The sequence below is a fragment of the Marmota monax genome, unplaced genomic scaffold (assembly GCF_021218885.2).
Source record: "Marmota monax isolate L192 unplaced genomic scaffold, Marmota_monax_Labrador192_F-V1.1 WCK01_AAM20220418_F8-fsc00138, whole genome shotgun sequence".
Classification (NCBI taxonomy): Eukaryota; Metazoa; Chordata; class Mammalia; order Rodentia; family Sciuridae; genus Marmota; species Marmota monax.
Window position 1 is genome coordinate 709,139 of NW_026692763.1, and position 20,794 is coordinate 729,932.

A 20,794-nucleotide genomic window follows, 5' to 3' on the forward strand; every position below is an offset into this window, starting at 1 on the left:
TGAACATAGTAAAACCCCATCTCAAAAGGAGAAAAAGAAAGTAACCTTTACTAAATGTCTAAAAGAAAGAAGAGAAGAATCCCAGCTAGCCTACTCCCTTCATTGCCCTGGCTTAGGTTGGGGAACAGTTGCAAGGCTTTTCCTGATGAACATCTTCCTTAGGGCTATGGCGACAAACACATCACATTATATGACATCCGGGCAGAGCTGAGCTGTCGGTACAAGGACCTCCGAACAGCCTACCGCTCTCCCAACACCGAAGAGATCTTTAATATGTTAACCAAAGAAACTCCAGAGACTTTCTACATTGGTAAGTTCTGGGGCTATATTTTTGGTTGGGGAGGAGGATACGATGGAGAATGAAAGAACAGTTACAGTATACATCAAACCAAGCAGTGAAAGCAGTGGTTCCATTAGAACAAGGCAGATCTATACTATAGGTGGGGAATACCAGAAAATCTTTTAAAATAAAGTAGGAGCCGGGAGTGGTTGCTCATGCCTGTAATCCCAGTGGCTCAGGTGGCTGAGACAGGAGAATCGCAAGTTCAGAGCCAGCCTCAGCAAAAACAAGGCGCTAGGGATGTGGCTCAGGGGTTGAGTACCCCTGGATTCAATCCCCAGAACCCCTTGCTCCTGCCCCGACCCCACCGCCAAAAAGAATGTAGGGGTTTGGGGCTGGGATCGTGGCTTAGTGGTAAAGCCCTCATTTAGCACGTACAAAGCCCTAGGTTCAATCCTCGACACCACATAAAAATAAATGAATAAATAAAATAAAGGTATTGTGTTCAACTACAACTGAAAAATAAATATTAAAAAAATAATAATAGGGGCTGGGGATGTGGCTTAAGCGGTAGCGCGCTGGCCTGGCATGCGTGCGGCCCAGGTTCGATCCTCAGCACCACATACAAACAAAGATGTTGTGACCGCCGAAAACTAAAAAATAATAAATATTTTAAAAAATAATAATAATAATAATAATAATGCAGGAGTCTGACATGGTGGCACACACCTATAGTCCCAGCTACTCAGGAGACTGAGGCAGAAGGACTGCAAGTTAAAAGCCAGCCTCAGCAACTTGTCAAAACGCTGTCTAAAAATAAAAAATAAAAAGAATGTAGTTCAGTGGTAGAGTACCCCAGGGTTCAATCCCAATATGGCAAAAGAAAAAAGGAAAAAAAGTTCTGTCACTAAAAGGTTGGTGGGAAGGAGTCACCTCTCCTGTTTTCACAGTCTGTTACCTGTTCTCTCCTTTGCCTCCAGGAAAGCTCATTATCTGCAACGTCACTGGCATTGCTCACAGGCGTCCACAGGGTGAAAGCTATGACCAGGCAATCCGCAATGATGAGACGGGGCTGTGGCAGTGCCCCTTCTGTCAGCAAGACAATTTCCCTGAACTAAGTGAGGTATAAACTGCATTGTTATCTTAATTGTAATCATTGGGCTTCTTCAATTGAATGGCTTGATCTACAAAGGAATCAAAAATGGTATTTTAGATCATGCTTTTACCAAACAAGTACACAAAAAAGAAAGCAGGGGTAGAGTATATATAGGTGTTTAACATGAAGTCCCTCTATATGCTTCTGAGCTATATGTTTTCCTTTATTTTGGAGCAGTCACCTAGCCTTTAACTCTTGTCTCATTCTCTGATCAGCTCATTCCACCCTATTATGGAAGTAAGGATTTGCATTTCTTGCCTATACGGTAGTCTTAGCATCCCCATACTTTCTTGTTAGAAGGCATCTGTAGGGTTGGGGATGTGGCTCAAGCGGTAGCGCGCTCGCCTAGCATGAGTGCGTCCCGGGTTCAATCCTCAGCACCACATACAAACAAAGATGTTGTTTCCACCGAAAATAAAAAAATATATATATTAAAAATTCTCTCTTTCTCTTTAAGAAAAAAAAAAGAAGAAGAAGGTATCTGTAAAAACTGGGTGTGATGGAATGTGTCTGTAATCCCAGCAGTTTAGGAGACTGAAGCTGGAGAATCATAAGTTCAAGTCTAGTGTGGGCCTAACCCTTTCTCAAAGTAAAAAATGAAACGTGCTGGGGATCAATTTCCAGTACTGCAAGAAAAGAGAAATCTATGGTTTCTCTTAAATATTTATATTATCCATAGGTTCAGTTTTTATATTCTCAACATTTTTAACTTTTCCCCATATTCTTCTAGACATCATCTGCCTTTCTGATGTCATTAAAACCACCCAAAGACTTTTTTGGGTCTTCATATACTATTAGGAATATTTTCTCAATTTTACCCAATAGAAGAAGCTGATATGATTCATCCAAGGGACAACCAAAGGATGTCTGGTTCACTTAGTGAATTGTTCTGAGAAGTCTGACACAGACAATTCTGATGCTTGCTAGGGCAGAACACAACAGGAGTGGCCTTGGTTGGAGCTAGAGGGTTGTAGATTAGAGAAGCATGTCCCATGGCACCAAGCATCAGCTATGAGTCAAAGAATGCTGTAGATGTTACAGTTGTGTCCTAGCAGGTGACTAAGTCATGTTTTTAGACCAGTGCCAGACCTCAGTGGTGAAATAAATTGTAGCACCCCTGAGTGCTCTTTTCTGAACATGTGAATCTTAATAATGAACCTTCTCTCCTTATGCTTCTTTAGGTCTGGAACCATTTTGACAGCGGGTCATGCCCGGGCCAGGCCATTGGTGTCAAAACCCGGCTAGACAATGGTGTCACTGGCTTTATCCCCACCAAATTTCTTAGTGACAAAGTGGTAAAGCGGCCAGAGGAGCGAGTGAAGGTAAATGATTGGCCTAGGGATATAGGACAGTTTTTAGCCACCCCAGTTAGACTTACTTTGGGCTATCCCCACGTAAGCTCTGGCTATTGGTAGAGAGAGTGTCAGGGAGAATTTATAACTAGCTTGCAGAAGCCAGGGTGAGAAGCATCTGAATGAGTAGCAGCTTTTGTTCACTGCTTTTGTGCAATTCTGCCAGTTGTCAGCCCTTTCAGAGTGTTCTTTTCCATTTTGGGAAACTGCAGCTTAGGCAGAGAATAGAAAACAGGGCCCAGCATCATGTGCTGCAAAATAGGAAGTCTCTGCCTGTTTCTCCAAGGCCAGGCAATACTCCTCTGGGAGATGGAAAAGGAAGTGTGGCATAGCCCATGTACAGAGCACTTCTGGGGTTTCACAGCAGAACCAGAGAACACAGAAGAAAATTTCAAATGGTTTCTGCCCAAGAGGATTGGAAGTAAATTTCTAAGTTCTTTAGGTCTTAGTATTATCCTGCCATAGCTACCATTTATTACATACCCACTAAACATCAGCACTCCACATTGGTGTTTGCTCTCTCTAGTACTACAACCTGATGGGAATTTTTTTTTCCCCCCAAAGAAATTCAGGTGTCTTTTCAAGATCATCCAGTCAGTGACATGGGTAGGGCTAGATCTGCCTAGTTCTCCGGTTTTTTTTAAGTGTTATAAACCGGGAGATGTTTGGGCTCAGAAGGGCTAGGGAAAAACATTCCTAATAACAAATCTTAGAAGATTTTCAACATGAGGAGGGCCATGCAGAGTGACTGATAATAGGGCTCACAGAAAACAGCTATTACTTTGCTTCCCCTCCAAAAGGAAAAACCCTAGGAGCAGTAACCAGCCAACTTCATGGAAAAAGGGAAGAGTACAAGTGACAGGATAGATTCCAGCAGGCTCCAGTTGTTTTTCCTGCCTAGAGTGGGAGGGGCTGTTGCAGGCTTGGCCTGTAGGCTGCATAGCATGCTCATCCCCTAACTACTCCCCTGCCATTTAGTAGCAGGCTGTCTTTGAGCAGGTCCCACCTTCCTGCCTGGACTTTGGTTTTCTCATATGTGAAGTAGGGCATAGGGCCAGATAATCTTTGTCCCTTCCAGCTCACATATTCTGTGGATGTAGGTGGGAATGACTGTTCACTGCCGCATCATGAAGATTGACATTGAGAAGTTTAGTGCAGACTTGACCTGCCGTACCTCGGACCTTGTGGACAGGAACAATGAATGGAAACTGCCCAAGGACACTTACTATGACTTTGATGCTGAAGCAGCAGACCACAAGCAGGAGGAAGACATGAAACGGAAGCAGCAACGGACCAGTGAGTGTGCCTACCATCATACCCTGAGTCTTGGCAGCAATGCTGCTATAGGACTCAGGCCACAGGGTGCATGTATATCATTGTCCCAATAGGAGTGGGGTCTCAGCTTCAGGATACTGAGGTCTGGAGTCATCATGAAAAGGAGTCATGGGTAGGAATGGAACCCAGAGTCTCTTGGATCACATTTTGTTTGTAATGGCTTGTAACTCTCAAAGCATCATTGTCTCAGAATCCCAGGAACCCAGGCTAACATGTCATTCATATCAGAGAATTCAGGCCCAGAAAGGGTGAAAGAGTTTCAGAATCCCATTGAGTCAGAATCCGGTGTGTCCCATTGCTGCTACCTCTTATCCCCATCACCTGATCTGTACTTCTCTCCTGCCCTTTCCAGCATACATCAAGCGAGTGATTGCACACCCATCCTTCCATAATATCAATTTCAAACAAGCAGAAAAGATGATGGAAACCATGGATCAGGGTGACGTGATCATCCGACCAAGCAGCAAGGGTGAGAACCATCTGACAGTGACCTGGAAAGTCAGTGACGGCATCTACCAGCATGTGGATGTGCGGGAGGAGGGCAAGGAAAATGCCTTCAGCCTTGGAGCTACTCTTTGGATCAATAGTGAGGTGAGAGCCACACCCGGCCACCTGCAAGCCCTTCCTGGTTACTTTCACCTGATAGTTGTAACTTGGATGCATCGCACATAATTTAGCTGTAGAGCAGCAAAACAGGAGGTGTTTGGTAGAATGAATCGTTTTATTGGTTTTTATGTATTTTTCCCTTCCTTCCTATCCTCCACATTGTAGAATAAACTACTTGGAGAGAGCCAGTGAGGAAGCAGAGATAACAGTATATGTACGCATACACATACCAGATTTCTTGTTCCTATGTTTAGGAAGAGAAATCTAGTGATGTTCCCTGTTTTTTCAGTCAGGACCTAAAGGACATAATGCCCATAAGCCAGTGTGTCTGGACATGATTCAAAACTATGGATTAGTCAAGGGGACCTTGTAGTGAAGTGAGGCTTTGGCAGGACCAGAAAGCCCACCACCTGCCATGGTTTTTATTTAGGGTGAATTTGATGAAAGGCCAGGAGTCTCACCTCTGAATGTGACATGTGGGGCCTTTATCTTCTTCCCTCAGGAATTTGAAGACTTGGATGAGATTGTTGCCCGCTATGTCCAACCCATGGCCTCCTTTGCCCGGGACCTCCTTAACCACAAGTATTATCAGGATTGCAGTGGTGGGGACCGCAAGGTGAGCCCAGGGCCTCTGAGGGATGGCACCTTACAGGCTCTTAAGGATGTATGCTTTCCCTTCAGTGTAGGGGATGCTCACGTGGTGAAGGAAGTGAACATATATATGCACCAGACATTTTGTACCAAGCATGCTGCTGTCCCAACCTCTCCCCCTCATTTTACCCCCAGAAATTAGAGGAGCTGCTCATCAAAACTAAGAAGGAGAAGCCCACCTTCATCCCTTATTTCATCTGTGCCTGCAAGGAACTGCCCGGCAAGTTCCTCCTGGGATACCAGCCCCGGGGTAAACCCAGGTGAGCACTGGTGCTGAGGAGGTGCTGCCGCTGGGGTCCACAGACAGGCTAGAAGGGAGTTGTATCCCACTGGTTCTGCCTGCCTTTCTCCTCTTATTTGTTCAGAAAGGAGGTGGAGGTTGGAGGTGGGGAGTAAGGGTGATGATTTAGAGACAAAAAAAAAAAAGATAAAAAAAAAACCAGAGACAAAAAAAAAAAAAAAACCTGAGAAAGACATATTCATCATCACTGAAAAAGAAGTTTCCTTCACCTCACTTCTTTGCCAAAGAACGATGGGCAACACCAGGCACTCTCTGACCTGACTGGCAAGACTAGAGTAGCACAGTGGTCTCCTCTCTCCCTGCTTTACCCTCCCTAGGGCTCTCAATATATATCACTTGATGCTGCAACGTATTGACTCTTTCTTGTGCCCACACTGAAGGTGTGGGTCAGGAGCATTTCTGCGTCTCCTGCTGTGCTCCCATCTATACATGACTGGCAGGCTGCCTTCCTCAAGGCATCCTTTACTACTGTGTCCCTCTAGCTCTCTTTGAACCTGAAGGATAAATGGTTTCTTTAGTCTGCTTTGTTTAGTCTGTTGCACATGCTGGTGAGCACACCAGCCTTCTCTACACAGGCCCTGCCCCATCCTCCCCTTGGCTCTCCACCCAGATATGGACATTTCTGCTCTTATGCCCTTACTGACCACATGTGATGCACTGCTTTGACTGTATTAGTGGGTCTCGTTGGCCAAGTGATAAAGAGCCCTACACTCTAGACCCTACATTTGGACATATCCAGAGTGTCGTGCTCCTTTTCTGAGAAGCCATTTCTGATTTCACCAACATGCCTCCAGAAGATAGCGGGCAGGGCTCTGGAACTAAAACTGTTCCATGAAGAACAGTTGAGCAAGCTGGAGACATATATCTAGAAACATATTTGGTGTGATAGCTTCCTGTGGACTCCTTGCACATTCTCCTTATGTGACAGAGTTCACACTTGGAGAAGATTTAGTAAGCAGATTTCAACTGAGTTAAGTGAGAACTTTGCCACACTAAGCATTATCTTTGGGCGGTTGAGAAATTCTCCTTGACCGAGTATAACCTGTGTTTGGTGTTGTGGTAAGCTCATTTAGTCCTTAGATCCACCCTGTGGATTTCAGTGCTGTTGTCTTCATTTTATAAGTGAAGTAGAAACTCAGGTTTAGTATCTTGGTACAGCATCACTTAGGTAACAAGTGGCAAAGTTCAAGTCAGAACTGAATCCAGAGTCCCTCCTTTTCTCTTCCCCCGCCCCCAGTACTGAAAATTCAACCCAGGGGCACTCTACCACTGAGCTACATCCCCAATCCTTTCCAGCCCTTTTATTTTTTATATTGAGATAGGGTGTCATTACATTGCCCAGACTGACCTTAAACCTGGAATCTTCTTGCCTCGGCCTCTCAACCAAAGCCCTTCCTCTTAACCACTTTGCTGTTCTTGGAAGTATCCGATAAGGACAGATTTACCACTTTCCAGGAGCACTACAGAAATTCCCACACTTTGGTACCCAGGAAAGCCCCATCTGCCTAACATTCTGTGACCTCGGTCTCACCCTTACCTTCACACTGCAGCTCATATGTCATTCCTCCATTAAACTTTCCTTCACAGCCTATATGCAGCACACAGGGGCTGCTGACTCCTTGGCCTTGACTGCACTCTGCTATGTGTAGCTCCCCTCACAGGATCAGGAACAGGCTTTGTCATCTCTCCTTTCCCCCAGCACCCATTCTGGCTACTTCACATGGTGGACATCTGTTCTGGTCATTCTCTCATAGAGGGCTGCAAGTGGAATCTGATATATGTTTCCATCTAAAACCTCAGGATAGAATATGTAACAGTGACTCCTGAAGGATTCCGGTACCGAGGCCAAATTTTCCCAACTGTAAATGGGCTCTTCAGATGGTTTAAGGATCATTACCAGGATCCTGTGCCAGGTGAGTTCTGGTGTCTCTTGACTTATAGGGTATAGTTGGAGGAACATGACTCAAGTGATCGCTGGCCTCTAGGGGAGAGGGGAAGGGTAGGCTGTCATTGCAGCTGGGAGCAGGAATGTTATAACCGCAAGGCTCTCCAATGGGCCTGTGCAATTTCCCCTTCACCTATCTTAATACCTCTTCTAGCCCCTGAATTAGGAAGCCAGAAATAGGTTTCTGGATGGACATAACTAACAATAGCCATTTCCTTACAGGCATTACCCCCAGTAGCAGCAGCAGAACAAGGACACCTGCCTCTATCAACGCTACTCCTGCCAACATCAACCTTGCAGGTGGGGCACTCGGGCCTGGGTCTATGAAAGGGCTGGAACCAGAGGAACTTTCACTTTTTACATGCCATCCTCGTCTTTATGTGCTTACAGATCTGACACGGGCTGTGAATGCCCTACCCCAGAACATGACTTCGCAGATGTTCAGTGCCATTGCTGCTGTCACAGGCCAGGGACAGAACCCTAATGCCACCCCAGCCCAGTGGGCCTCCAGCCAGTATGGCTATGGAGGCAGTGGAGGGGGCAGCAGCGCTTACCATGTACGTGGCTTGGGGAGGGGTTATCTATATGGTGTGGGGAATAGCAAGAGGGAACAGACATCTTTTACCAACCCAAGTCCTATAGACACCTCTGGCTGTGCCCACCACAAAGGGCTTCATATGCAGAGACGGCTTCCTTAACCTTAGGAATCATTACCAACAGATGTTCCTTTTCCCTAGCCCACTTGACTGGAAAGGGAATAGAGGGGACCTGACCTTTCAACTGGGTCCTTTGAGATCTTGGGGGAACCCTCAAGCAACTAGAATCCTAAGGCCTTCAAAACCAGTGGGCCTCATGTGCCATTGTCAACCCTCTTGCCTCCTTCTGCTTCTTGGAATCACATGCTGCTCAGGGTTGGGTCACCTGGGAAGTTCTGTTTTGAGCCCATCCTTTCAGCTTGCCAGAAGTTCACAGTGACCAAACAGGCCCAGAGCCCATCCCCACTTACTGGTCCACATCTTTCCAGGTATTCCCAACACCAGCTCAACAGCCAGTGGCCACACCACTAATGACCCCCAGCTACTCCTACACAACCCCAAGCCAGCCCATCACCACACCGCAATACCACCAGCTCCAGGCCAGCACCACCCCACAGTCTGCCCAGCCCCAGCCCCAGCCCTCTTCCAGCTCCAGGCAACGGCAGCAACAGCCAAAGTAAGTATAAGGTGGAGGCACAGGGAAGGTTATTAGAAGGGACAGATGTTGTCTTGAGTTGTGGGCTTAAAGTCCCTTCTTTCCATCTCCCAGGTCCAACAGCCATGCAGCTATCGACTGGGGGAAGATGGCAGAACAATGGCTACAGGAGAAGGAGGCAGAACGGCGGAAACAGAAGCAGCGGTTGACACCTCGGCCCTCCCCAAGTCCCATGATCGAAAGCACCCCCATGTCCATTGCTGGCGATGCCACCCCGCTCCTGGACGAGATGGATCGGTAGGGGGCCTGCTCCTCAGACTCTGGTTACCTCTGAGGCTTTGAGGGCCTGGCCGCCCACTGCCTCACTCCCTGCCCATCCTTTTCTGTCCATAAAATGGCGTTAAATGACATTTTCTTTGGTTGTTAGCCTGGACAGGTAACAGGCTAAATGTCCTTGTGAGCTTGAGCTCAGTATACGCCAGGCAGCAGTTCACCCACGCCAGACCCTCATTAACCACCTGTCCTAGGACCAGGCTGGGAGGAGGGTATGGTGGAGGAGAGGGGAAGATGAGGATGAGAGTGAGCAGTTTTGTATTCTACTCCCTACAAGCCATTTTGAGCTTCTGCCCTCACCTGACTTTGGGCTATGATAGGGTACCAAGCTCAGCATGTGTGTCTCCCCCAGCTCTTGTGGGGAGAGGGATGCTATTTATTCATTTTGGGCAGGAGGGAGAGGAGGGAAAGTATTTTTGATCTTGATATCAACATCTTTGTGGCTCTCAAAGCAGGATTGCAGGGGACATAAAGGGAGCAGTGTTAACCTGCTAGCCCCTGCCTGGCTGACCTTACCCACCTGCTGCTGCCACATTTCCTGCCTGTCATTTGAATAAACAGTGTTTCTACACAGCACTTGCTGAACCCTCTCTCTCCAGCTCTCTGCTCTTCAAGGGGTGGCTTTCAAAGCAGTTTGGAGCTCCAAGGGCTCCCCTGACAACAACTCCTGATACATCTGAGAGGCAGTTTCATAGAAGAGCAGGTAGCCTGTTCAGTCTGCCTGAGGTCACATTCCTCCCCCGTTCTGAGCCCTGTAACCTGTGCCATCCCTGCTGTCTTAAAACTGGCTTTGCTTGCTCTGAATCCTACCTCATCAGTCTGCTATAAGGACCAAGCTGGGGCAGTATGAACTGCTCAGCCCAGTGCCTGACACCTCATAAATGTCAGTTTGCTGTTACTCCACTTGAACAGCTGCCTCACTGGGCCAGAGTCTTCTCTGGCTTATAGATAAAAGGCCACAAGTAAATCTGAGTTTCTCAACTTGAGCCCCTGCAGCTCCCTCTATTCCACTTTCCTAACTAGGCCCTGGTCTCTGACAACCTCTAAGCAAGTCAGAGATTTCTGCCCCAATATGGGTCCCCAACTCATCTGTTTATAGTCACAAAGGACCTGGAAGTAGGAGCTGGCACATTCCAGAAGAGGCCATTTCCCATCGTCCCCTCTCCCCCCACTAATTGGGACCAGCCAGCCACTGACTCTTGTCCCTTCCTACATTCCCACTGCCATTTTTGTTCTGTGCTCCTGATTGCCCTGTTTCTTCACAAGGGCTTCATCTCACAACTTTGAGTCAGTGCTGAGAGATGGAGGCTTTCCCCTCTCCCCCCGCTACTTGGGGGTTCAGCAGGAGTCAGAACGAGACCATTATTGCCCAGACTTAGTGAATTCCCTCTCTCTACTTTTCTTCATTCAAGATCATTTTGTGTGTAGGCAAGAGCCACTGGAAGGGACTTGAGAACTCAATTCTTCATTCATCATAAAAGGTGAGAGTAGCAGGAGCAGGACCACAGCTGGGAAGTTCATATCCTTGTGATACTATAAGCACCTTCCCCAGAACCACTTGAAGAGAAAAAGTCTAGGCATAATGGCAGAGCAGGTGAAAAGGTCAGTTTATTGGGGGTATTACTGCATAGTGTTGCCTATCCCAGAATTGAGTCAAACACACCAGTCTCCCCAGGCAGGAACCCAATCCTCCCACCCCCAACCCATCTAGACGTACTCTTCCAAACTGGTCCTAGGATGTTAGGAAGAAAGAGTGCTATGCCCCTGCCTTTTCCTCCCACCCACCTCCCCATGGACTTCCTCATTGAAAGCCAGATTGCCCTTCAAAATCCCTGTAACCCCCAGCCCCTTCATTCTAGTACACCCAGGGCCCACCACCTCCCCCCAAAGTAGCCCTTTTAGAGGGAGAGAACAAGCAAGAGCGGGTCAGTGTCAGGCTTGATGGCATTTATTCTTCACCCTGGGCACCCTGGCCTCAACTGAGATTTGGGTTGGACATTGGGGGAGATTTCCTCTTGATCACTTTCCTGGTTGGTGAGGTCTTTCCCCTGTTTTTCTTGACATGGGCAATGCATTTCTCTCTCTTCCTGGGTGATGATGACTCTACGATGTCATCACTGGAGGGCTCTTGCTGACCCCGGTCATTGTAACTATCCTCACTCTCCAGGTCTTCTGGGCTTTCTGGGCTGGACTCCGACATCCTGGCCAACATTCTTGGGCTTAATGTTCGGCTCAAGTCTGGAGGTGCAGACTCTGATTTCATTGGGCTTTTCTTCTTAGTCAACTTGCCCTTCTTGACTTTTTTCTTCAGCTTTGTCTTCTCATCTGTCATCTCCTCCTCCTTGTCTTTTTCCTTTTTCTTCTTTATCTTCTTGATCACCTTGATGTCCTGGTTCTTCCTTGTGGGGCTCTCAGAGCGCCAGATGGTGATGGGCGCTGCTGAGTCAGGGGTCCCAGTGACTGTGCTGGTGCATGGTTCAGTGGGCGCTGTGGTGGGTCCCACCTGAGTTGGGATGGGAGGCCTACTTTGATCCTCCTCTTCCTCTTCTTCATTTAGGTCATCTGCCCCACATTCATGGTGGATGGGATGGTGGATCACTGCTACAGAAACAGGCCTATAGCTTTTGCACCTGGAAAGAAGGGGACCAAAACAGAAGGTTGACAGGGAGGGGGTCAGTGCTCTCATTATTTCCCCATTAGCCTGCCAGCACTCACCAGCCATACCAGGGAGGGGGTCAGTGCTCTCATCATTTCCCCATTAGCCTGCCAGCACTCACCAGCCATACCAGAATCGTTCCACACATTCTTCCTCTGGGATGCACTCAAGGCAAGGGTTTTGAATGATGTTGAAGCCGGTTGACTCCACATCACAGGAGCAGGTTGGGCCCGTGTCTTGGGAGCTGCTGCTATTTGTCTTCTCTGAGCAGTCCTTCAGCCTGCCACACACAGGACTCTCAGCCTGACTCCCACGCATCTCCACAACTCCCCAAGGGCCCAGAGGGACCAAGCTAGGGCATAGTGGGCTTCCTCCAGACTTGGCCCAGACTGCCAAAAGATCTCCCCATTACATTTGGAGCACAGCAAGTTTTATAAGCTAGGTCTGGGCTGGCAGCACACAAAGCTGAAGAGGGAAATCTAAGGCTAAAGTAGGGAGCCACAATGAAAATTTGAACCTGGTTCTGCCATGATTCTCCTTCAAGAAGGGATCCTCACCTAGAATCACAGTCGCAGTGGCTGACAGCATGTACGTGTAGGTTGCGGTGGCCATAGTCAGAGAAGGGGTGGATGATGTGCCCAGCACACTGCTTGTGGTTCCAGCAGCAGCTGTCAGTCTCCTTGCCTTCACCTGAGAGAGGAGGATTCTGGGTCACTCGGACAGCACAAAATACACACTTCAGTCTAGAAGCCCTTACCAAACTTGCTTGTTCTCATCGCCACTCCCACCCTGAACTGTTTTACTTTGATAGAGGGTCAGTCCTTCAGCCTGCTCAGTAGTCACCACCGGCCCCAACACTGCCCTGTCCACCATCCACTACATGAAGCCCCTACAAACTCCCTGAAAAATGTGTGGTGCTACATTTGGTATGAAGGAGGTCCTCCCCAGTCTCCCTTTCTGTTCCGTGACACCATACTTCTTTTCCCCTCCTTCCATGGGAGCCCATCTACCCTCCAGGGCCCTCCACAGTAATCCACAATGTGCCAGATATTGCAAGGTCCTCTTGCTATGGCAGAATAGAGCCTTGGCCGCAATCAGAACCCACAGCCATCACCTCAGTCCCTGTGCCTTCTTGCCTAGGTCCAGACAGCCTCCACCTGACCCTCATGATCTCTGACACACTCCAGTCCCAAGGCCTGCCATGGTGAAGCACAGAGGCCTGATAACTGTGCAGCATGGCCCTTGCCTGATCCTTCTACTCATCCCTCTCTTGTGGCCACTTCCCTCCCCCACACGCTTCTTTTCTTCTGCCTCCTGATTTCTTACTGTATCTCCAGCATCCCACTATATTCTTCTCTGTTACTCAAGTTCCCATTCTTCCTCCCCAGCCCCTAGAACCACAGAATTCTGAGCAACCCACCCTAGCCTTGCCCCTCCATCCTGTTAGTCATTACAGATGCCAAATCCCCCTTTCCTAGGGCACAGAGAGAAGACGCTGGAGTGGGACCTGGGGCTGGGAAACATGCTGGAAACACTTCTTCCTCTGATGCTTAGCTATGGAGTTTGACACTGCCTAGGGCTCCAGTCCACCATTGGCTCTCCCCTTGGCCCTGTCTAAAAAATAAGCCATTCCATGTGGCTCCACATGTCTCACAGTTCAGAAGCCAAAGGTCTCCCCAACCTGACAGAGGACAAGGGACCTACTGTAGGTTCCTCTATAATGGGCTACAACCCATGTGGGTTCCATGGATGAATCTCAAGGCAGCACAGCAGGGGTCACTGTAGCTGGCTAGCCCCCATTAACAAGCCACAAGGATTGTGCCTTTATCCAGCTCTTAGAAAGGGTGGAACTGGGTGAGACCTTATGCAGGTCCCCACCAGGAATTCAGTAATTAACCCACACTAAGAGTATAGAAGTCCAAGTGGTCATAAAGTGCTTGAGATAAGACCATGGTAGTAGGCTTTTACCACATTTCTCTTTCCTCCCCCCACCCACAAGGCTATGAGGCTCCCAGGTCCCCACCATTCCCCTGACCCACTTGGTGTCCTTCTTTGCTCCTCTCATACCCTTTCTCTACCCTAGGAGATATTAAGGGAGATATAAATGACATGACCTTGAAACATCATCCCCTTTTCAGGTTTCTTTGGCACTGCTGAATTGGAACAAAGGAGAGCATAGTGGCACATGCCCTACTTGAACTTGCAGTCAGACAAGCCTAAATTCAAGTGTGTCACTTACTAGCTGAGTAACCTAGGGCAAAATTTTACTTCTCTGAGTCTTTGTTTCCTTATTCACAAAAAGAGATTGTGGTAATACCTATTTGCAGGGTTGTTGGGGTAGGGGGATTCAATTCACATGTGTTAAAAATATTCCTGTACCATAACATGCTCTATACAGGAAAGGGGCCTCTTTGACATGGAATGAAGAATGGGCAGTTGGGTAACCCCATCAGGACCAAACACCTCCCTCCCTTCCTGCTTCAGGACCAACCACATCCTTCCCTCCACCAGCATGTCATCTTTCCCAAATGAGGGGTGGCAAAGACCCCGGGAGCCAAAGATCCCCTGAACCCACCTTCAGAAGATAAAGTAGATGCATCAGTGCTGGATGCTACACGAGCCAGCAGATGTCCTCTCTCCCAGCTGGGTAACCTGTTTATATCTGAGAGAGAACAGAGTGGCAGAAGCTACAACAGCCCCTTCCCCATGCCATTCATCTATCAAACATTTCCTGAGAAGTTCTGGGTGTCAGGGCCCAGTTACATCCTGGAGATGCAGAGATTTAAAAGGTAAAGAACAGTCCCAGCTCCAAGGGGCTGAGGAGTGGGGTGAGAAGAGAGATGTAGATAGAGCAGGGAGCACAGAACAAGGGCTACCTGAGGAAATTACTTGGAATGGGCTGGGGTCTAGGCAAGGAGGGGCAGCTCCAGAACTTTTCTCAAGAGTGTGGAGCCTGGTCAGAGAGTGTCCCTGGGCAGACCTCCAACTTTTGTAGTGCTGGGAGTAGAACCCAGCGCCTCAAGCACGCTAGACACTAAGCTTCACCCTCAACTGCAGTTTTGTCCTTTGAGGTACTAAATTGGAGCCCTGCTTAAGGAAAAGAAGCTGATTGCTTAGGGTCTTCAACAAGTCTTCAGTGGCACTTGGTCATCCTTTTATAGGTCCCTGGTCAGCTCCTGTTTGCCACAGCAAAGTACTGAGAATTTATTTATTTTTATTATTATCTTTTTTTTTTTTTTTAGTTGTAATGGACACAGTACCTTTATTTGTTTTTATGTGGTGCCAGGTATAGAGTGGCAGCAGCTACAACAGCCCCCTCCCCATGCCATTCATTTACCAAACATTTCCTGAAAAGTTCTGAAAACATGGTAGGCAAGTGCTCTACCATTGAGCCACAACCCCACCCCCAAAATACTCAGAATTTATTAAAAGGATAGAATGAATAAATTCAAGCACTTATTTCAAAATCTTGTACTACTACTATTCCTCTCAAGCAGATAATTTCACAATCCCTTTCTGTGACTGCTTCTACCCCATCCCCATCAATTCTTCCTGCCCAAACATCAATAACCTAGGTCTTCTGAGCCAGAACATCACTTTCTTTACTGGCTTTTATTTTCCCCCCTTGCAAACTATGATCATCTTTAAATAAAACATTCTACCAACCCGGTTTCTCCTACCCCTGTATATTCCCCCATTTCCTTTTCTTTTTAAATACATTTTTTAGTTGTAGGTGAACACAATACACTTTATTTTATTTCTATGTGGTGCTGAGTATTGAACCCAGTGCCTTACATGTGCTAGACAAGCGCTCCCCCTTTTCCTTTTCAACCCAAGTTTATTTGTGCATTCATTAAACAGACCTGTATTGCATAGCTCCAGTAGGCACCAGGCACAGGCCCTACCTTCAGGGAGCTCAATGACTCCTGTCTTTTTCTTCCAATTAAGCCACCTACAACATGACAGTCATCTGCCCCTTTATCAGAATAGCCTAGGCAAAGGTCACCAGCAGTTTTCTAGTAGCAGAGCCCACTGGCCTTATTCTCACTTGACCCAATCAATCTCTGCAAACACTGTTCCTTAGGTTTCCATGACAGATCCCTTTTACCTTTTCTCTTTGTTCAACTAACTCTTCAGTTCATGCCTCCCATGCTGTCTTCTCTTCCTCTGCTATACCCATTATATTGGTGATTACCAGGTTCTGTCTTTGGCTACTTCCTCAGAAGAGTCTAGAAGTCTATCTTAGAAAATGTCATCCACTTCTGATTTCAACATTCACCAAAAAATAAATCTGGGTCTCTAATTTAGACCTGTCTCTTTCCTTTCCTTTCTCTTTCTTCCCTTTTTTTTTTTTTTTTTTTTTTGGTGGTACTGGGTCAAACCCAGAGCTTCCCACATGCCAAGCAAGTGTTTTCCATTGAGTTATACCCCCAACCCCAGGCTGCTTTCCTGAGCATGCACAACCAATATTCTCTTGGATGTTCCCAAAATATCTTTGTAACAAGGTCTCACTAAATTTCCAAAGCTGGCATTGAATTTGCAATCCCCCTGCCTGAGCCTCCTGAGTCACTGGGATTACAGATATGGACCATCAGGCACACCTCTCCAAAATATCTTAAAACTCAGCTGGGTATGGTGGCATTAGCCTGTAATCTCAGTGACTCAGGAAGCTGAGACAGGAGGATTGCAAGTTCAAAACTGGCCTCAGTAACTTGAGAGGCCCTCAGCAATTTAGTGAGACCCTGTCTTAAAATAAAAAATAAAGCCAAGCATGGTGGCATATGCCTGTAATCCCAGCAACTTGGGAAGCTGAGGCCTCAGGATCAAAAATTAGAGGCCAGCCTCAAAAATGTATTGATGCCCTAAGCAACTTAGCAAGACCCTGTCTCAAAAAATAAAAAGGCTGGGGGGCTGGGGATATAGCTCAGTTGGTAGAGAGTTGGTAGAGTGCTTGTCTTGCATGCGTGAGGCCCTGGGTTCAATCCCTAGCACCACACACAAAGGGGGGTGTGCTGGGAATGTAGCTCAGTAGTAAAGTAACCCTGTGTGTTCAATCCCCCTACAAAAAAAAATTATATATATATATATATATATATATATATATATATATAATCTCCAAGAAACACCTGCTCATCTTGAGAAGGAAAATGCTATCCAAAAAGAATTGGTCACATATGCCTTTTGCCCCTTTAACCTACTATCATAATACCTTGAACTTGTGACATTCATGTATTTGCTTCTTGAAAACAAGGCCCATATTTCATCTGCCACAGAGCCATGGAAAGTGCTTAGAGAATGTTAGTTTAAGCCAGACCCAATGACACATACCTGTAATCCAGATTCAAGTTCAAAGCCAGCCTCAGCAATTTACCGAGGCACCTTAATAAATTTATTGAGACCCTGTCTCAAAAATATGTGTGTGAATATGTGTGTGTGTGTGTGTGTGTGTGTGTGTATAGCTGGATGTGACTCAGTGGTTAAATGACCCTGGGTTCAATCTCCAATACCAAAAAATAAAATATTACTTGAATGAATACGTGAGAGAATAGGAAAAACCCATTTTGGAGCCACAAAGAGGATTGGAGATGCTGTCCATGGGGGAAGGAGGTGCTGGACACCAAACCTGGGGCCTCACACATACTAGGCAAGCACTCTACCACTAAGTGTCATCCCCAACCGCACTGGGGGCTTTTCTGGAGGAAAATACTTTACTCAGGATGCACACCTTCACAATGACAAGTTCTGAGCTGGGCTGTATGTATGTGTGTACGCCCAGGTCTCCTAGGAAATGCCTTCCCCACCGTGTGTGTGGGGGGGGGGGGCAGGGGCACTCTACCACTAAACTACATCCTCAGCCCTTTTATTTTTTATTTTGAGGCAGGGTCTAAGTTACTGAGGCTGGCCTGGTACTTGTGATCCTTCTGCCTCGGTCTCCCAAGTCACTAGGATTATAAGCATGTGCCACTGCACACAGCTTTTAAAATATGCCCTTAAAGTCTTGCCAACTCCTGAAGCTGAGGCAGAAAGATTACAAGTTTGAAGCCCAAATTAGTGAGACCCTGTCTCAAAAAATTAAAGGGCTAGGGGGTGTGGCTCAGAAGTAAAATTCTTGCTGAGCATGCATAAGGCCCTGAGTTCAATTCTCAGCACTGCAAAAAAATAAAAATAAAAAAGATTGGGGATATAGCCCAGTAGTAAAGAGCCGTGGGCCTTAATTCTCAATACCAAAAAAAGATGCCTTTGGAGACTGGGAATAGTCAATATTAGAGTGCTTGCCTAGCAATGCATAAGGCCCTGGATTTGATCCTCTGTATAGTGGGGGCAGGAACAGGAGCAGGGGAGACTTTGATTCTGAATTCTATGGATGAGGATACAGAGACTCAGAGATAAGTTAATAGTCCAAAAGATATGCTAATAGAAGACAGCAGTAGGGTTCAAACCCAGTTCTTCCCAGCTACATAGCTTGCATTCTTTCAGCCCTGTCTACTTGTTAGCTGGGCGAGACACAAACATGAACTCCACAGCCAAGTCTTTTTTTTTTTCTTTCTTTTCTTAAACTAGAGTTTGAACCCAGGAGCGCTTAACCATTAAGCCATATTCCTAGCCCTTTTTATTTTTTATTTTGAGAGAAATAAAAAATAAACTTAGTGTCTCACTAAGTTGCTTAGGGTCTCAGTAAGTTGCTGAGGCTGGCTTTGAACTTATGATCCTCCTGCCTCAGCCTCTCAGGTCGCTGGGATTATAGGCATATGCCATCGCACTCAGCCATAGCTGATTCTTAAAACCAGTTCAGCTCCTTATCCAAAATCTGTTTTCACCTCCTACAACAGCTGCTTTTCAACTCCAACACTGCTAATTCCTCTCTGTAAGTCTAGATCAGGATCAAACTCTGCTCTAAACTTCACTGGGCTTGCTCTATCCAGAGTCATCATGAAAGAACCTGTTTATTCTCCACTAACTCCCTGCAACAAGCCCTGATAACTATCACTTGTTTCTGGAAGTGGTGAAGGCCAAAGTGGGAGAGGAATTAAGTAACTCAGATTTGAGAAAGGCAATCTGCTCTTTTCTCCCCTTTCCCCACACTGTGGGCAGAACCCAGGGGCACTCTACCACTGAGCAATATCCCCAGACCTTTAATTTTTATTTTGATACAAGTTCTCCCCTTTCCCCACACTGTGGGCAGAACCCAGGGGCACTCAACCACTGAGCAATATCCCCAGACCTTTAATTTTTATTTTGATACAAGTTCTTGCTAAATTGCTCAGGCTGTCCTCACACTGCCTCAGTCTCTCAAACAGCCAGGATTGTAGGCAAGAGCCACTGGTGCCTGGCTGCTCTCTCTTTATGGCGGTGCTGGAGTTGGTACTCAGGGTCTCCTGTATTACACTAGGCAAGCACTGCACCTTTGGGCTACACCCCCAGATCTGAGAACTGCTCTTTAGTCCCACAGAAAACAGAGGACAACTCCTACTGAAGCAGTAGTCCAGAGCTCCTGCAACAGCTGGACCCTGTGCTGTGGTTGGACACACAAAAAACCTCCTAAGGAATGAGGAGAGATGACAGCTTGAAAGAAAAAGTGTTGCTATTGGTCTCTTCCTTGGTGGGGCATTAATCTGAATTAGAGGCCTAACTCAACTCACATATGATGCTCATTTGTAAAGTATCCTCCCGGTCCTGGGGCCGAAGAGCTCCCCGGCCTTAGAGGCACAAGGAATTGGCACCAGAGCAGCCGAAAGGGTAAGGGAGGGGGAGGGAGGAAGGAAGGAATAAGGAAAGGAGGGAAGAGGAGAAAACAAGGGAGGGACAGTACGCCCGGTCTCCTAGGAAATGCCTCCCGGCCCCGCCCCCATCTAGAGGCAATTGTGATGTCACATGTGGAAGCCACAGACGCCTTCCCGCCTTTAAGGTCAATGGAACCGCTCGCCCCAGCTCCTGGGTGGGCAATGGACCTTGGGCTCCAGCTAAACCGAGCGCCTCAAGAGCGGCGGCCTGGGCCTGGGGTTTCAGTGCACCCGTACCTTCCAACCTTGGCTCCCGCCAATTCCGCTAGCAAGCCTCTAGGGCCTTAGGATCATTGGTTCACGGCTCGACGTGAGCCCGCCCCGACTCCGCCCCAGTCCAGGCTTTGGCCCCGAGAAGGTGTAGAACGGGAAGACCCAACCTCCCGTTCTACACCTTCTTAGGGTCCTAAGCCAGCCCCTGAGGCACGTCCTGATCTTCTGCCCCGCACCTCCTTACCGCTGCTCTCGCTTTTGTCCCAGGCGTGGGTCTCGCAGCCAGTCTTTTCCTCAGTCCATCTTTCAATTGTCAGTGTCGTCCTGACCCACATCGCTCTCAGCTTGGTTCTTCCACGGGACTCTTGCTTGTGGAGTCCAACCTCGAACCTCAGCTTGGCGGAACCCTCTGTCCAGTCGTAAGCTCCAGTCTCAGCTTTGCCCCAGTTCAGGCCCTAACTCCGCCTCATGCTTGCCCAGTCCCCCCGCCCGCCTCCCCCCTCCCGGCCTTTGGCTGCGTTGTCTTCCCCGCCGGGGTCTAAGCGTCAGCCGCTTTCTTCATCCGGGGCCTCCGCTCTTCCCAGACACCTCTTTGTCACACCTTTAACGCCAGTTACCCACCCCCCAGCCAACCCCTTACCTCAGGCCTTTACCTTACAGACCCAGCCCTCAATCCCACCCCTAGTTTCTCCAGACCCAGACTTTAGCGCCGCCCGAGACCGTAGCCCAGCTCTTGGCCCCGACCCAGCCATTCTCGGAACCTCACCCTCCCGCCCCTCCCCGCCCATGAGAGCCCAGCCGCAGCCCTTAGCCCCGCCCCTGCCCGCCTGCCTCGGAGCACCCAGTTCTCCCCGCTGGCATTCTGGATTCTCCCGGGTCGCTCCGGCTCGGGCAGGAGGCAGGCTCTCCCTGCCAAAGACTCTTGGAGGACATGATGGCTCCCATCCTCCCTATGGCAGCCGAACCTCAGGGTCACTCAGCTCGGCCACCCCAG

General features: G+C 47.9%; 2 protein-coding genes across 5 annotated transcripts in view; one reads left to right on the forward strand and one right to left on the reverse strand.

Annotated features, from left to right (window-relative positions):
* Supt6h (SPT6 homolog, histone chaperone and transcription elongation factor) overlaps positions 1–9,726 on the forward strand; it is a 33,823-nt gene extending 24,097 nt beyond the window's left edge. The window contains exons 26-37 of the mRNA XM_046446816.2: positions 163–310; positions 1,261–1,403; positions 2,618–2,758; positions 3,889–4,084; positions 4,476–4,714; positions 5,232–5,345; positions 5,516–5,640; positions 7,482–7,594; positions 7,849–7,926; positions 8,017–8,183; positions 8,651–8,838; positions 8,932–9,726. Coding sequence (XP_046302772.1) covers positions 163–310; positions 1,261–1,403; positions 2,618–2,758; positions 3,889–4,084; positions 4,476–4,714; positions 5,232–5,345; positions 5,516–5,640; positions 7,482–7,594; positions 7,849–7,926; positions 8,017–8,183; positions 8,651–8,838; positions 8,932–9,118 — 1,839 coding nt within the window. The 3' untranslated portion in view covers positions 9,119–9,726. The remainder of the gene's footprint in view (positions 1–162; positions 311–1,260; positions 1,404–2,617; positions 2,759–3,888; positions 4,085–4,475; positions 4,715–5,231; positions 5,346–5,515; positions 5,641–7,481; positions 7,595–7,848; positions 7,927–8,016; positions 8,184–8,650; positions 8,839–8,931) is intronic.
* A 1,356-nt stretch (positions 9,727–11,082) lies between these two features.
* On the reverse strand, positions 11,083–20,302 carry Proca1 (protein interacting with cyclin A1). 4 transcript variants are annotated; one of them, XM_046446817.2, is made up of 5 exons: positions 20,045–20,302; positions 14,382–14,468; positions 12,364–12,496; positions 11,928–12,086; positions 11,083–11,780 (listed from the first exon to the last, which is right to left on the reverse strand). In XM_046446817.2, the coding sequence occupies exons 1-5, from the start codon at positions 20,133–20,135 to the stop codon at positions 11,126–11,128; spliced, it is 1,125 nt and encodes a 374-aa protein (XP_046302773.1). In that variant the 5' UTR covers positions 20,136–20,302; the 3' UTR covers positions 11,083–11,125. The 4 variants fall into 4 exon arrangements, with proteins under 4 accessions (XP_046302773.1, XP_058436019.1, XP_058436018.1 ...); XM_058580036.1 differs by lacking the exon at positions 11,928–12,086 and having other exon boundaries at positions 12,324–12,496; positions 20,037–20,302; XM_058580035.1 differs by lacking the exon at positions 11,928–12,086 and having other exon boundaries at positions 12,324–12,496; positions 20,045–20,301.
* Between the last annotated feature and the right edge of the window lie 492 nt (positions 20,303–20,794).